At 41.4% G+C, this 17,224-nt stretch overlaps 1 protein-coding gene across 4 annotated transcripts in view; it reads right to left on the bottom strand.

Annotated features, from left to right (window-relative positions):
• Positions 1–3,994: 3,994 nt before the first annotated feature.
• The window catches only part of ZNF131 (zinc finger protein 131), a 41,772-nt gene continuing 28,542 nt past the window's right edge, over positions 3,995–17,224 (bottom strand). For all 4 annotated transcript variants that reach the window (XM_048851682.2, XM_048851681.2, XM_048851683.2 and 1 more), the window contains 2 exons: positions 14,641–14,771; positions 3,995–5,823 (listed from right to left, as the gene is read on the bottom strand). In XM_048851682.2, the coding sequence (XP_048707639.2) occupies positions 5,155–5,823; positions 14,641–14,771 (800 nt within the window). In that variant the 3' untranslated portion in view covers positions 3,995–5,154. The remainder of the gene's footprint in view (positions 5,824–14,640; positions 14,772–17,224) is intronic.

Below are 17,224 nucleotides of genomic sequence, written 5' to 3'. Positions count from 1 at the left end.
AGACTTGAGGATTCCATCGGAGCTCAGTTTACTCCATGCTATGGTTGCAGAGGCCAAGCAGGAGTTATCCTGGACTTCCTCCTAACAGCCAAGCACTGCTATAGCACTGGGCACAAGAATTGAAAGCAGGGAAATTTTTTGTCCTGTGTTCCCAATGCTAATCTGCTTAGCCCGAGCAGCAAGGAAACAACGTGACCAGAATTCAGAGCTGTGAGAAGCCTTTTCTGGGAGTAGGGTTGTGGGGAAGGCTGGGCCAAAAAGCTAGAGAGGGTGTGGGCAGGGCCATCCCTAGGGGCCCAGGGTGGAAGCGATGGATTAGTCTCTTCCAGGACCCACTGCACTGGCCAATCGCACTAGCCCCTAGGGCCCCCCAAAGCATGGGGTGCAGAACAGTTGCCCCAATTTGCCCTACCCAAGGGACAGCTCTGGGTGTGAAAAGGACAGGCTGGAGGGATGGGGCAGAAGAGTCTGTAACGACTAGAACACACTGCCTTCAGAACTGGACTGAAACCCAGCTTTTCTGAGTCTCAACATTCCTCTGCTGTCAACAAACAATTATGAAACTCAATGGAAAAATGTTGCCCTCAAGTGACTGGCCCACACAGAGGATAATAGCCTACTGCTGCTAGCAGTACTCTTATTTCACCAGGCAATGGTCTGTGCTGTGGAACTCAAGGTTCCAACCTTGCTGTAGAACCATGTTGGTATTACTATGATGGAATTTCTATTTGCTTTGTTAAAAACCTAGGAAGTTACATAAAACAAACCAACCCAACCCACCAACCTGAAAACCCTACATTAAAAGAACATCAAGGATGCAAAGTCAAGCCCCCAAAAGTTAAAAAATACCAGAATTAAGGTTGTCTGTGCAATCTTAATTCAAACTCCTTGTGCTTCTGCGCTACAATGATCTTTAATTACATGATCACCTGCTATTTTTTCCAAACATACATTCTCCACCCCTTCCTCCTGTTGTATCTATGTTAAGTTTGATTGAGGGAAGTGGGAGGGAATCACTTGTGTTTTAAACTGAGGTAGGAGCCTCTGAAGATTTTTTTCTCCCAGCTTCCCTTGTCCCTACGTAGTAACACAAATTGCCATACTGGGTCGCACTATAGTCCATCTAGTTGAGTACCCTATTTCTGACAGTGGTCAGTATAGATATTTTGTAACTTTGCAGGAAGATACAAGAAACCTGACAGAGGGATGTGATGGATTAACCTTCCCTCAAGTGAACCTTCTCCTACTCCCCTCAATTAGCAGCTTACGATCTACAGGATGAGATTTTATATCCTTAATTTTAGTTTTAGCCTAATATGACTGTGGTCTGTTATTTTCAAATTAACGTCGAATGAATTCTACTAGGTTCTTTAACGCAACTCTAGTGACAATGCGTTCCCCATACTAGTTATGCATTACATAAGTGTGTTTCCTTTTCTTAATTTGAATATTAGCTGCATTTATTTCATGCATCTTCCTTATATTATGAAAAAATGTAAGTAGGAGTACCCTTTGTTCTGTACATTTATACACTCAAATTTTCCCCATCCAAACCAGTCCCTTTCTTCTTCCCCCTCTGATTCTTGCTTCTAGTGCTAGAGAACTGCTTCACCACCACTGAATCAGGTATTTCAGGGTGTCCCACTGGAGGTCTGCTCCCTACCCTGTGGAGGACCATGTTGATTAGCAAAGAACATATGCTGGGGGATAAACAGGAATGAGAGCAATGTGTGTCTAGAGAGCAGGAGTGAGTGAAGAGCATATAGTAACTCACTTAATGTTGTAGTTATGTTCCTAAAAAATGAGACTTTAAGTGAAACAATGTTAAGCGACTCCAATTTCCCCATAAAAATGAATGTAAATGGGGGGGGTTAGGTTCCAGGGAAATTTTTTTTTGCCATACAGTACAGTACTACAGTTGGGAGGTGCCCCCCCTTACCCCACATAGGCACAGCCCACTGGCACTGGAGATGAGGCAGGCAAGGAGGCTGAAGGTGCTGTAAGCTAGGAGAAGCACGTTGCACAGCTTCCCCTACTCTGCAAGCACCAGGGTGGGGGGGCTCAACCCTTGGCCTGCCCACTCCATCCCTTCCCCCAAACCCCCACCCTTAACCCACCTTTCCCCCCCCCCTTTACTCATCAGCTGGCTTGCGGCATTCAGGGGGCAGGAGGGAGGAGTGAGTACTCGGACTGCAGTCTCCCCCCTCCCTCTCCTGCCCACAGCAATCAGCTGGTTTGTGGCATTCAAGAGGCAGGGGAGGGAGGGAGAGCATGCGCACCAAGTCCTCGCTCCTTCCCCCCTCCCTCCTGAACACCGCAAGCCAGCTGATTGCCGCGGGCAGGAGGAGGTGATGGGGGGCTGCTAGCTGTAGACAAAGCAGGCAGCCAAACGACGTTACAGCGAAGCATTGCACAACTTTAAATGGAGCATGTTCTGTAATTGAGCAGAGATGTAAGATCGAAACAACATTAAGCGAGAGGATGTTAAGTGGGGAGTTACTGCAGGTAGGTGGCATCATATGATCTGGGGAAGAGATAGCAGCCCTGGTATTATTTTGTCAGATGTGTAAAAATGACAAGACCAGCCTTTGGTTTCTGTAAATTAGTAAACTATCTGCTGCTGGTGGGTGTTCATAAGATGCCTGCTACAGGTAGATACACACTACTCTCTCTCATGCAGAATTTACCTCTGGACTTCGTGTTACTTTCTGTGTATGACAAACCCCTCCCCACAACTCTTACCTATATAGGCTCTTTCCCCAAAATTCACTGCTGGATACTGTACACCTTTTGAATCTACACTGGATCAACAATTGACCTGAATTCATTTTAGTTTCATTTCACACTTCTCTACTGTAGTCATTAATTAAAAACAAACAATTCTTGTTAGCAGTAGTAGGAGACTCCTTAGATTGCACATGCTGATCATGTAGAACATTTGCCATTTTTACATGATCATGGGCACTAGCACATAAATATCTACAAAACAAATCAACATTTAGGCCGTCATTATAAATATTCATTTGTGTCTCTTTACTGTGGTTCTTTTTTCTTCAGGTGGTTACTAGAAAACAATTTTAAAAGCTCCTGCACCTGTGTGTTTTAACAAATCCTGACAAAACAATCTTCAGAAGTTATCTTCTTAACTGCTTACCTATTTAATGTTTCTAAGATTTAATATTCCTAATATTTACATTAGAAAATCAATGACATACTTTCAGTTAAAAATTAATAGAAGCTGGTTGCAGTGATTTGACAGAAACCCTAAATTGGAGATTAACACTTGTTTGACTCCTGTTTCTACTCTTTTGTGAAGCGCAATAAGCCAAGTTCTGCCCTCAGTTAAATCTACACAACCTCACTGATTATTTTGTTTTTAAAAAAAGAGAGACAATTAAAATGTTATGGGTGTAAAGCAGCATACATAGAAAGAGCACACCCACTATATGTTGTCTCAAGTTATGTTTCAGAACCTTACATCTATCCATGTTTACTGTGGAACAGTTGCTCAAGGGAAATGGTGGCAGATAGCAAGCATTTAGACTGAGACTAGATAAAGCACTTGAGAGCCATACTACAGGGAATAATTCTGCACTTTCAGGAAAATGAACAAGATAGGTCTGGGGTCTGCAGGACTGCTAGAATTCTGTGAGAAATCATCTGTATAAGTTTTCATTTTCAGTTATGAGAAAAAGTGGTCTGATTTTCAGAAGTGCCAAATCTCACTAAAGGCATTGGTAACTGAAAGTATCCATCACCTTTGAAAAGTCAGGCCAACATTATGGGTTACTCTGTCAAAGTGGATCTGCACTAACTCCATTGTCATTACCAAGATCACAGTCTAGCCAACAGTTATTTATTGCAAAGAGAGGGAATGTTTTACATTGGAGCTAAACTGAATTGCACTGTTACCTGCTGTGTACATTGTATGGTACAAGTACTCAAACTAAAACACTTGTTTCCTAATATAGTGACTGAAGCAAGTAATGTCACATTTTGCTCGTGGTTGGTATTGTTTTATTGTTCAATAATACTGATTAAAATATTTACACTCCTACTTTTAAATCCACAGTTTAGCACTCATACCTATGGCTTTAAATCTTTTTAGCACAAAGATCTTTATGTCAAGTCTCAGAGAAAATTTCATTTCAAAACAGGAACCTGATATATCATACACACATTTCCTCTGTTTTTGAATGCATTCATTTTTAATACAAAGTGGTAAGACGGTACAATCTTTCAGCCGCTTCATTTACCGTGGATTCAGCTAATTTTTTCCTATTGTAAGTGGCCCTTTCAACAATTGTCACAATGTGTAATTTGCTCCATTCTACCCTGCATCTAAATTTTAAAGCAAGAGTTGGTAGCTGACAGTTACAAGCAAAAATATAAAGCACTATAGCATTATCTACATTGCCTTTTACTGCACTAGCTTCTTAAATTTTCTAGGAGCTTTGTGGAAATTTAGTCAATTCTGAAAAGGCACAAGACTTTTTGCACTCCAAGAACTTTAGTGACAGCACTTGTCGCCATCGGTCTGACATTTTCAAACTAGGCTGAAAGAAGGCTGTTCAGATTAGGAAAAAGTATATTGAGAATTGCTGCTATTTTAAGGAACTGCTGCTGGATGACAAACATCTGTGTCTTTTCCAAGTGGGTCAATCAACCGTCCTCAAATATCCACGCGTACATTAGAATCCCCATATTCTAGCATTTTACCATCTCGCTCTCTCTCTCTCTCTCTCTCTCTCTCACACACACAAACACACCCATCCCTCTTCCTCTGCCAGTATATATCAAGGGCTTGTAAAAAGGGGGGGGGGTGAGGAGTCTCTCAGTGACAACTGCACACATAGGGGCATGGTTTAATAATGACACAGTCTATTCAACCAACTATTACACTTCTCATAAAGCTGCTGACCTCTGGGATAGTTTTTGCTCCAAGGCATTACACGAACGGGGAAAAGTTCTTTTAAAAGTACAATAGGATGATTTTAATTGTATATGAAATATCCTAAATTTGGTCCACCTGTCTGGTTTCCTAAGGACAGCGATGCTGGAGAGCAGACCACTGTTGGTATAAAAATCAATGTAGAAATTAACAAAAATAATTTGGTATTTCATCCCTAAACCTGCTCAGTACAGTCATTTGTCTTAATCATCCACTTGCTCATCTTGTGTGTCCACCATTTGTTGAGTTTTTAAATCTTCAGCTTGTTCATGATCTTCTTTAACTGTCTCCACATCACCTATTTCACCAGCTTCACTCTCTTCTAGCCCTCCCTGATTAACGTTTTCAGACTCCACTTGTTCTAGATCTGTTCCATCTATAAGTTCCGCCTGTACCTCTTCCATTTGTATCTGATTTACATGTTCAACACGTAGCTCCTCCATATGTACATCAGCACCCTGTTCAGTCTGAATGTGTTCCACTTCTACATAACTAATCTGTACCTGTTCTTGTAGATCGTCCATCTGTGCACCTTTCACTTGATTATCTTGAATCAGATCCGGATGCACCTGTTCCATAGTTACTTGTGCTGGATCCACTTGTACCTGAATTACTGGTAGAACATGGACTTGCTCCACTTGTTCTATAATAGTCATTGATGTCACTGGTTCAGTTTCCACAGCTTCCACTGGAAGAACCTCCTCTGTCACTATTCGTTCTGAAATGTTATGAATGTCTTTGAGATGCCTTCTCAGTTCACTGCCTTGCATAAACCACAAATCACATAAGGTGCAATGGTTGGGTTTGTCGCCTGTGTGTATTACTAAGTGATCTTTAAATTGATCCCAGCTGTTAAATACACTATTACATACCTGAAACAACAAGATGTAATATGTTAAATAATGTCAATAAAAATCTGATAAAGCAAAGTACATTGTATATTCTGGATCAAGCTTACAAACGCTTACCATGTAGTTTCTTGCTATTACGACTGAACAAGTTACATGGACATCAGCCAAAAAAATCCAGTTTGTTAAATAACAAAAAAAAAAATTGGCAGAACTCAGAGTTAGGTCTAGTACCTGAATTTTTTTTAAGTGATTATATTTCAAGTTGACAGTGCCTCTCTAATTCTGGCCTTGTGCATATACATAAAGATGCAGACAACCGTGGCATTTATGGATTGGTACTGTGTTTTTAATGTTCCTCAGTTTAACAAAAATGTACAATTCTTATATTGAATTCCACCTCCCCCTTCAAAGATCTTATGTTAGAGCTCTGGCTATCTGTTTTATAATACTGCATGAAGAAATGATACGTACACATGTTATGTGTGAAAGTTACCACACAGAGTGAGCATGTTGCACTTTTTCTATTACAGGCAGGGCTGGCAGCATTATTAAGGTTGCCCAAGACTTTGCATCATAAGATCCTGTTTTCAGTTGCTCATAACTTTGCCAAACTTTAACCATTTGGGCTAAAATTTTCCATGCCGGGTAGCTGTTGCTGGTTGACTTTTTTGGAAAATTTCAGCCAAATTGGTTCAGCTGTTTCCAAGAATGCAGCAACGGAAAAGTATGTTGTTTTGCCCAGGTTTAAAAATTCTAATGACCTTTCCTTTGAGAAGTTCTATCACCCCCACGCTTTGTAGCAGGGACTTGAAATTTGGCAGGGGGTGGCCTGTGTGTCAAGGATGTGGCTTTTGTCATCCTCATGTAAATCTGCCCAAATTTGGTCAAGTTGTAAGACTGTGAAAAAAAGTCACCATTCACCAATGGTCAGCAGAGGCTTCATTTTAACAGCTAAAAATCGAAGAAGATTCTATCCTCACTCAGCACACTAAAGCCTCTCACAGCTGCTAAAACTGACCAGACTGCACATGCACCATCACCAGGGCATCTGAGCACGCTCTACCCTCTCAACTGGGACTGGCTCGGCAAGTAAACCAGGAGCAGAAACCCGAGAGGTAGAGACTGCGACTAGGTAGGCAGAGAATGGGACAGGAGATTCTTGAGTCTCACCATTCCTCTGCTATCAGCAAATATCTGTGAAACACACTGGCAAAGCGTCCCATCCCTATCTAGTGCTGGTCTATAGAAGAGGATGACAACCTATTACTGGTATCAGTTATTCCATTTGTTCAAGAGGCAGAGGTCTGTGCAGTAGATCTAAAGGTTTCAACTCTGCTGATGAATCATTGGAGTGTCAACTGATGCTATATAGTGGATTTTTTGTTTTTTTTCCAGTTAGTTTACAAGACAGGAAAATATACACAAAAACTACACTAAAAGAACATTGTAAAGTGTTGACCAATAATATATGCTGGTTAGCATACATCTATATATCGTATTATGAATGTGTATGATATCTGCACTAATATATATAAAATTAACATTCATTAAGCACAAATAACATTAAGCACAGATTTTATAACAATTATATACCCTAAATTATCCCATAACACCTTGCATTAGCTGAAGTAAGCTTTGGCTTAAGTAGATAGGCAAGTTGTCAGGAGGAGGACATATGATTATTTTACCAGAGTAACAAGCAGGCAGTTATTCTCACAGGCCACTACTGGAATGCCCCAATGGAAGAGACAAGACATGCGATTGTTCTACCCTAGTACAAACTTAGGAGGTGCCATCATGCCCCTTGGTACTGGGAATGCCTATGTTCAGAACAAAGAGGTAGACCACAGTATCAGAAAAATCATGGTTGAAAGTTGATAGGTTAAAGCTCATTTCCGATGTTGTACACCAGTGGCGGGCAACCTGCGGCCCATCAGGTTAAGATGATTGCGAGCCACGAGACATTTTGCTGACATTTGACCATCTGCAGGCACGGCCCCCTGCAGCTCCCAGTGGCCGCGGTTTGCCATTCCCAGCCAATGGGAGCTGCAGGAAGCGGCAGCCAGCACGTCCCTGCAGCTGGCCGCTTCCCACAGCTCCCAATGGCTGGGAACAGCGAACCGTGGCCACTGGAAGCTGCAGGGGGCCGTGCCTGCAGACGGTCAACGTCAGCAAAATGTCTCGCGGCCTGCAAGCAGCTTACCCTGATGGGCTGCATGCGGCCCGCGGGGCACAGGTTTCCCATCACTGATGTACACAGTACCTTTTACTTGTCACCATGTAGGGTATAAAAAGACGGCTTTAGGGGTGTAACTCTGGGAGCACACCTCCTATGTAAGATGAATAGAACAATGCTGCACAAGATAGCTTCCTGGAGACTGGTATCGTACTGAAACTTTTCCCTGTACTAGCCTCTTATTGGCTATTACCAATAAACCTGACTGATATTGGTTATTTGGGCTCTTGAATAGATTTCATAACAAACTAAAGAGTGGCCAAGCAATTAGCGACACAATTTATCAAAAAAAAGGTCAAGCACTCAAAAGTCAGGACATGCCAGAGTTAAGGTTGCACAAGCAACCTTCATTCAGCTCCTGTGTTCAAATGTATTATGACATGGCCTTTAATTACATCCCACACTATTTTCACAACAGGACCCCAACCTCATTTAGTGCCACGGATGGACTTGGTCTGGGGATGAATCAGGGTCATATAGTACAGGAGAATGTTGTGTGTAGGACCTCTCTAGCTTATCTGTTATAGAAGTTGGAAGGTGTATACTGAATGAGTCAGGGGTTGAGGTAAAAGAAAAGATGGTCTAAGCTAGTCTAATGTTGCCTTTGTGAACTGGATCCTAACCCTGACTACACCAGCATTCCTATGAAATGCTGGGCAAGTCACTTAAACCAGACTAGTCATGAGCGGTCGCTGTGTTCCTCACTTTCTGGGTGCCCAGCTTGATATCCTGGAGATGGATTGCAGAAGTGCTGAGCACACAGAGCTGCAGATGAAGTCAGTGGGAGCTGTGCTTTGAACATTTAAAATGCTGTGTAACACTAAATACTCTGAAAAGTGAGGTCCTAGTAGTCTTAAATTGGGCACCCAAAATTAATGGATATCATATTTTTGGCCTTAATTTCTTTTCCTCAGCTCCCCATCTGTAAAATAGGGATAATACAACCCCCACACCTAACATGGGTGCTGTAAAATAGATTTACGTTTGGGAAGCACTCAGATACTGCAGTGGTGAACGCCATAGAAAACCCCATGAAGAAATGTATTAATTTCATATTCAGAGCAGTTTATTTGAATAGTGTGCAGTAAATAAGGCCTAGTATCAAACACTGATAATGAGAAGACTAAATATTGAATAGCTGCTCGTTAAGTGAGCAACAATCATTTTATGCACTGAATGAGGCAGGGATCCTGTGGAAAAATTATGTGATCATCATAATGCATATGCATATGGGGCCCATTAAGATAGCATGGGCAACCTTAATTCTGGCATTTCCTAACTTTTGAGTGCTTTATCGTGTTTTTTTCCATATGTAATATAGATGGGTAGCTAAGACCCTTGAGCATATCTAACAGCATTTTTACCTATGCTGCATACATAGCATATGCGGTTATTGTAAGTTTATGTGACATGGGTAAGACTCAGTAGACAATGAATCAGTAAACTGTATGTTTAAAGAGGACAGCAGCAAAACAGGAAGGACAGCAACAAAAGTTCAGCAATATTTCATGAGTTTAACAGGACTCTACAAGTACTTAGTGACGCATGTGCTTAAGTGGAGAGGGCCTGGTTCGATGGATCAGGGCCTTGATCTCTCTGCCTCTTCTTCAGTAAAAGGATAATGCTTAGCCTACCTCTCGTGAGAGCTGTGATGATTAATACATCTTTACAAAGCTCCTTATTAGTACTCTCATTTTAAAATGACACTATTATGGATCTAGACATTTCTTGTCTGAATATCATGACACCTGTATCCATTTTACTTGAAGTACTTCTTTGAGATATGCTATCCCTCTCCCATTTCCTTCCCCACCTTCTGAGCTCAGTCAACTCACGAACCAAGTGACCGTTTTCAGACTGGGGGGGTGAGAACTCAATATTGATGCAAAAATATTAATAAAATTATTATAAAACTTATTTTTATTAAGTTGTTACAAAGTTGGTTTGTACATGTACCGAACATTAAGCTATAGCTACTAGAATGTTATAGCCAGGATGCTTGGAAATACAACAAATACATACATTTAGCTAGGCATATTACCAAATGTTAAACCTAATCAAAGAAATTCCAGAGGATTTCTGCTTCTGTCTCTCAAGGACAAGCAAACATCAAGCACACAAACCTCAAACACACTTTTAGGAAGAAACCGAATTGTAAAAAGGAATGTAAGGAGTGTTATAAGACCCACAAATCTAGGTTGTAAAGTGAGCCTATACCAGCTCTCCTCACCCCTCTTTTCAAAGAAAAACCTGCGTTTAAACTCACACAAGGTATTCAAGAAACTGCCTTACTGAAACTGATTTATTTTGTAAACACACTAAAGTCTCCACTCTTTAAACCTGGAGAACATGTATAGTAGGAAGCGTTTTATAGAAAATACTGAATACTTCCAACTCATCATTCCACTTAAAAGATGAAAGCCTTCCTTGTTTCTTAAGATGGCATAAGCATCTTTTTTCCAGATTACAAATATTTTGTATTTAAATGAAAGTTTTCATACAGTAACTACCTGATATCATTGTTATATGAATAGTACCCCTGGGGGAAATCTGCACCACTGCGCACGCACATTTAATGAGCCCTGCAGATTTCCAATTTTTTGCGCAGAAAAAAACTTCTGCCAAAATGTTGCTGCAGTTCCGCCTTTTGCCCAGCCGAGGGCAATGTGGTTCAAGAACAGCAGCAGCGCCCAGAAAATAACTTTTGCAGTTCTGCCTTTTGCCCACCAGAGGTTGCTGTGGGGATAGAACAAAGTTGCAGCTACCCTGCCCACCAGAGGGTGCTGTGGGGATAGAACAAAGTTGCAGCTACCCGCCAGCGAGGGGAGAGAGAGAGAGAGAGCTGCCTTTGCAGCGCTTGTCAGGTCAGGTCAGGAGACAGGGGTTGTGGGGTGCTGGGTGTGGTCAGACAGGGGCTCATAAGGGTTAGTGGGGGAGGACAGATTCGGGCAGCAGCTGAATGGGAGTGGAGGCACAGGACCACAGGGGGAGGGAGATGCAGAGACACAGGGGGAGGTGTGGAAGAGCTACATAGGGACAGTGGAGTGACTGGGTGAGGGCACAGAGACACATGGTGATGGGGGCAGATGTGCCTGACTGAATGGGAGAGGCTAGAGGTCAGCCAGGGTCTGCATGGGGGAAGCTCCCTAACAATCTCTCTCCACCCCACCCCCCCAAAAAAAACTTGTTCCATACTTTTCCCACACATACCGAACAGCTCTCCAAGTTCACACCCAGGCTCCTTCCCAGCAATTTACTTCTCTCCGTTACCCTTCCATTACCCTGACTCCCCCAAGACTTTGCACTACTTCTGAAGGGTGTGGGAAATATCATTCTGTATTGTAGTTTAAATAAATTATTACTCAGAGTTCTGTATTAATATGCCTAGTAAGGAATCTATTTGTCAAAAAAACATTTTTTGAATCTTTTTTATTGTCTGCATTGTTACAGACATACTTACTGACAGGTATTTTGAAATAAATGACCAAAAGTAATTGAAATTGGTGTGATTATATTGTGTTATTTTGACAAATAAAATATGCAGAATTTTAAAATATTGTGTGCAGAATTTTTAATTTTTTGGCACAGAATTCCACCAGGAGTAGAAGAGTAAGATGTTTTATATAGAAATACAGCAAGGTTATTTGATGCTAAATTAATTGCTAATATAAGAAACCATTTAAGTATAGAATGTTTACATTATTAGGGAACTAATTTATAGCAGTGCACAAACAAACCCTTACCTAATGCAAGAAAAGAAAATAATCATTCCAAAACTTGTTAGATAGGGTCAAAACTCAAGTTCAAGATATTCTAAAAGTTATTTAATTTTAAAATCTGTTTTGAGGACTAAAAACTCGTATACAAAGAACAGGAGTGTTTGGACATTTCGAAAATAGAATTTCATTTCCAGGCTAACTCTTAAAAAAAGTTGAAATAATCTCTGCGAAAATGGACTGACTGAAAAGACAAAACTAAAATAAAAAAAAAGTTACCTGACTCTTTTCCACCACAAGAAGAACAAAGGCAATTAAAGAAACATTGCATATTCAGGAGCTGAATGTGTCACCTAAGCCATTAATGAAGGCATCAAGACAATCAAAGGGTGACAGCAACCAATCTTGAATTTAAACAAGTCCAAAAGAGGATTTTTCTACTATAATTTTGTAGAAATAGAAAGAGCACTCCAAAGTGCTCCAAACACTCGGAAGTGAGCAGCCCTCACATCCCACCAGTTACCCTACTCAAGCACAGCAGTGTACTCCACAAGGAAGCTGCCACCCACAAATAAGAAAAACAGAGAAGATTCAAGATGTACTCCTGGGGGAATTCTGCGCCACTGCGTATGCTCAGAATTTATGTCCCCCACAGATTTCTTTGCTTCTCCGCAGAAAAATGACTTTCTGTTGGGAAAGCCACAAGAGCAGTCATGCGATCCTCCCCAGCAGTATGTTCCATGTGCAGCCGGCAGAGAGATAAATCACTGTGGGGCAGGGACCAGGACTGGGGAAGAACCAGCTGCTAGCTCCTACTCTGTGCCGGGCTCACCTACTATTCCCAGCAGGGCTGGGGAGGACAGGGCTTCCTCTTCCCCTGCATGGTGTCTAGGGCCGGGTCAGACCCACCCTCAAATTCCTCCCCCAGCAGCAGGAAGTTCTGCAAACTCCCCCTGCCTGCTTCCTGCACCCACTGCTCCTCAGCTGCAGGATCCCTGTTACAGGGAGCTGCTCCCCCATCCACCCAGACCCTCCTGCGGAGCCTCAACCCCCCGCACTTAGAAGCCCCCCTGATGAGTCCCACTCTCCTGCACCTGAACCCAGATCCCCACCCCACCAAGTCCCAACCAGCTGTACCTGGATCTCCACCCCACTGAGCCCCACTTCTCCTGGATCTGGACCTCCGCCCACTGAGCCCACCACCCCAGACCCCCCTGCTAAACTCCATCCCCCTCACACCCAGACCCACCTTGATGAGCCCAAACCACCTTCACCAGGACCCCCCTGCAGAGTTCCATTACCATTGCAACCAGAACCTCTTAACAAGCTCCTGTGAATCTAGATTTCTCCCATAACACTGAGCTGCCTGCACCTAGATTGCCACACACAGAACCCTCTCAACCCACACCTGGATCTCTCCAAACTAAGCCCCTCCACATTTGGATCCTGCCTTGCTGAGCCTGCCTGCCCCACACCTAGTGCACCTGGTGCAGAAGGGCAGGACACGGGGGTGTTTCTGGGGCAGGCCCAGTCCTTGCGCTGCGTCAGGGCTGGGTGCAACCTCACCACTGAGTGGGTGTCCTGCGGGGTGATGCAGGGTGATTCCCATCTCTGTGCAGCCAGTGGCCTATGCTCCCCAATTCTATGCTGGAGCCTCCACATTTATTTGACAAATAAAATTTTCAGAATTTTAAAATATTGTGAGAATTTTTAATTTTTTGGCTCAGAATGCCCTCAGGAGTAAAGATGAAACCAACCCAAGGAAAAGCTCCCCTAGAATTCAGTGTGGATTGGTGAGAGGAAGTTAACTAATAAACTGTCAAAGGATTTAATTTAAAACTCGTATGATGATTTTGTTGGAATACTGAAATGCTGTTGTAACTTAAAATGCTAGCAGTTTCTCACATTAATCAAATGTTTATACCATGTTTCAGAGTAACAGCCGTGTTAGTCTGTATTCGCAAAAAGAAAAGGAGTACTTGTGGCACCTTAGAGACTAACCAATTTGAGCATGAGCTTTCGTGAGCTACAGCTCACTTCATTGGTATGCATACCGATGAAGTGAGCTGTAGCTCACGAAAGCTCATGCTCAAATAAATTGGTTAGTCTCTAAGGTGCCACAAGTACTCCTTTTCTTTTTGTTTATACCATGTATTCCTGAATAGGAGATGAAACAGGGGATTCAATTAGATTTAGGATCCTTAACATTCATAACTGGCTTGTTTTCAAACAACTCCTTAAATGGCTTATTCTAAGTAACTGATTTAAATACTTTTTTTTATTTCCTAGGATGTAGTTAAGATTGCTTACTTTACCAACTATAAACAGGCTGGTTATTTATTAATAATCAAAAAGTCTGCAAGCACTGAAATAAAATTCTTTTGCCTATTTAATGATATCACTAATGCATTTAAAATAGTTCTGCGAAACAATATACATGGGTCTTAACTTACCAAGAGAAAAAGCACCCCCCAGAAGTGGTTCACTCTCAAGGACATAATCTTTGTTAAAAGGTCTCTACAGAGAGACATACCGTAGATATTGTAATGGAAGTAACCAGTTAATCAGTTGTGTTCGGTCATGTGAGTTATTTAACGTTTTCTTTTCCTTTCTTTAATAATAAAAGATCCATGGTTAATAACTGTGATGGCTTGTCTTGGTCTTATGAATGGTATCCACTAAGGTATGTAAAAACTCCTGTGACTTAAACAGTGGGAGCCACACCCTTCTGTTGGCAGTAAGAGAAACAATGCCTACCGTTTCTTACTTCGCTAAACTAAACAATTTTAGTAATTTTAAAAATAAAATTACTTGGCATCCAACAGTTTTTTAAATTTCCCCTCCCTCCCACCAAGACTCTCTCCTCCTGTTGCTTCCATTACATACCTGACATTCATACAGCTTCTTTCTTCCCTTTTTAGCTCCAGCACCGGATTGACAGGCTGTCAAATGACATTTGAGTGTGCTATTTCTAGCAAAACGTTCATGGCAATTTGGACATTCAAATGGTTTTTCACCTGTTAAGACAGATAAGAATTTATGGAGGTATAGGAAAACAAATCAATTCTACTGGAGTTGGTTTTTTGTTGTGTATATAGATTTTAGTAACTTGGTAAATATAATTTAAAGATTTAGATATAATCTTTTAAAGAGGCAGTCACTGGGATTGTTCCAATAGAAACAGCCATTTCATTTAATACATTTTATATAGAAACCAAAAGGGCAGAGAAAACAATGGTTGAGTAGATTAATTTTTCCACAGCTGGGAGCTATGATGATTTTGACATAACTGCTGATTACATTTTAAATGGAATCTTTAGTTTCATGAAAAACTCATTTTTGATAAGAGCTTGGTTACATTCAAGTATTATCTTGATTTGCTGAGATGAAATACAAGCAATGACTGGAACTAATGACTAGAGCAATGACTAGAGCTCTGCATTACTCACTCATGTCCAGTTTAACATACAGAAATATTCATCATGTACCAAGAACTGTGAAGACTATTTTTTGTTTTAGAGTTACAGGAAGTCAGTATGGATCCTCCTAAAAAATAGTTGAAACCTTCCAGGAAAGAGATAGAGCTGCTGTCATGGGCAGTTCACTGAGTGACATCTCTCAACATGCAGCGATAATCAGAAAATAAGACCATAAGATACACTGAGAAGGCAGCAGAGACCATTTGGGGGGCAGAGGGGGAGAAAACAACAAGAGCAACAAATTCCACAATGGGTCATCCTAACCTTCAATGCTACATACAGTTTGGTCAGCTCATTTCCAACCAGATACAGCAGAAAAAAAGTCCAGTGAGAAGCAGTGAATAAAAACATGATTAGAGACTTGCACAGCAGGAGAGATTCAAAAGATGGCTGTTTTATTCAGCATGAAAAGGATAAAAAAAATTACAGAAGCTAGGATTGAGGTACAAAAAGAACATCAGTCTCAATGAAAGTAAAAATCAGGAATTCCTATTTGTCTCTCTCATCATACAGAAATGAAATTATATGCATGAAATGAAGTTAAAAAGTGGAACGTTTTAAAATTAAAATAAGAAGGTATTTTCTGAAATTCAAGAGATAATCCACCCATGACACTTGCTGACAAAGTCTAGTTTTCAATGATTCACTGTCAAACTGGAAGGATGTATCTAGTGGGGTCATGCAGGAGTCTATATCCTAGGAGTGGGACTATTCAGTATTTTCATTCATGAGTTAGATAATGGTGGGGAGAGTATGTTTATAAAAACTACAGATGACACCAAGCTGAGAGGGGTTGCTAGCACTTTGGAGAATGGAATTAGAATTCAAAACGACCCTGACAAATAGAGAATTGGTATGAAATCAACAAAGGGGAGTGCATATTATTGCACTTGGAAGGAAAAATCAAATGCACAAATACAAATTGGGCAATAATTCATTAGCAGCAGTACTGCTAAAAAGGACCTGGGGTTTATGGTGCATACAAACTGAATATGAGCCAACAACGTGATGCAGTTGTGAAGAATATCATCATTCTGGGGTGTATTAATAGGAGAGTCGTACCTAAGACATGGGAAGTAATTGTTCTACTCCACTCAGCACCACTGAGGCCTCAGCTAGAGTAGTGTGTCCAGTTCTGAGCAACACCCTTTAGGAAAGATATGGACAAACTGGAGAGAACCCAGAGGAGAGCAACAAAAATGACAAAAGGTTTAGAAAACCTGACCTATGAGGAAAGGCTAAAATAACTGAGCATGTTTAGACTTGAGAAAAGAAGACTGAGAACCTGATAATAGTCTTCAAATAAGTTGACAGCTGTTCCACAGAGCAGTGTTTCTCAACCTTTTTGATACCAAGCACTGGCTTGTTGCCTTCCTAAACTGTGTCAGGGAAATCTCAGGGACCGGTGCCAGCCCACAGACTGGTCATTGAGAAACATTGATATAGAGGACAGCGATCAATTGTTCTTGTTCTATCTTTAGTGGACCTGGAGAAGTAATGGGATTTATCTGAAGCAAGGGAAATTTAGGATAGATATTAGGAAAAAAATTTCTAACTACAAGGATAGTTAAATTCTGGAATAGACTTCCAAGGAAGGTTGTGGAATCTTTGTCATTGGAAGTTTTTAAGAACAGGTTAGGCGAACACCTATTGAGGAAGGTTTAGGTTTACTTGGTCCTGCCTCAGTGCTGGAGGATGAACTAGAGCAGGGGTGGCCAACCTCTGGCTCCGGAGCCACATGCGGCTCTTCAGAAGTTAATATGTGGTTCCCTGTATAGGCAACAAGAAAAGGAGGACTTGTGGCACCTTAGAGACTAACCAATTCATTTGAGCATAAGCTTTCGTGAGCTACAGTTCACTTCATCAGATGAGCTGTAGCTCACGAAAGCTCATGCTCAGATAAATTGGTTAGTCTCTAAGGTGCCACAAGTCCTCCTTTTCTTGTTGCGAATACAGACTAACACGGCTGCTACTCTGAAACCTGTATAGGC

The sequence above is a fragment of the Caretta caretta genome, chromosome 5 (genome assembly GCF_965140235.1).
Source record: "Caretta caretta isolate rCarCar2 chromosome 5, rCarCar1.hap1, whole genome shotgun sequence".
Classification (NCBI taxonomy): Eukaryota; Metazoa; Chordata; order Testudines; family Cheloniidae; genus Caretta; species Caretta caretta.
Note: the sequence above shows the minus strand (reverse complement) of the source record. Positions and strands in the feature narration are given on the sequence as shown.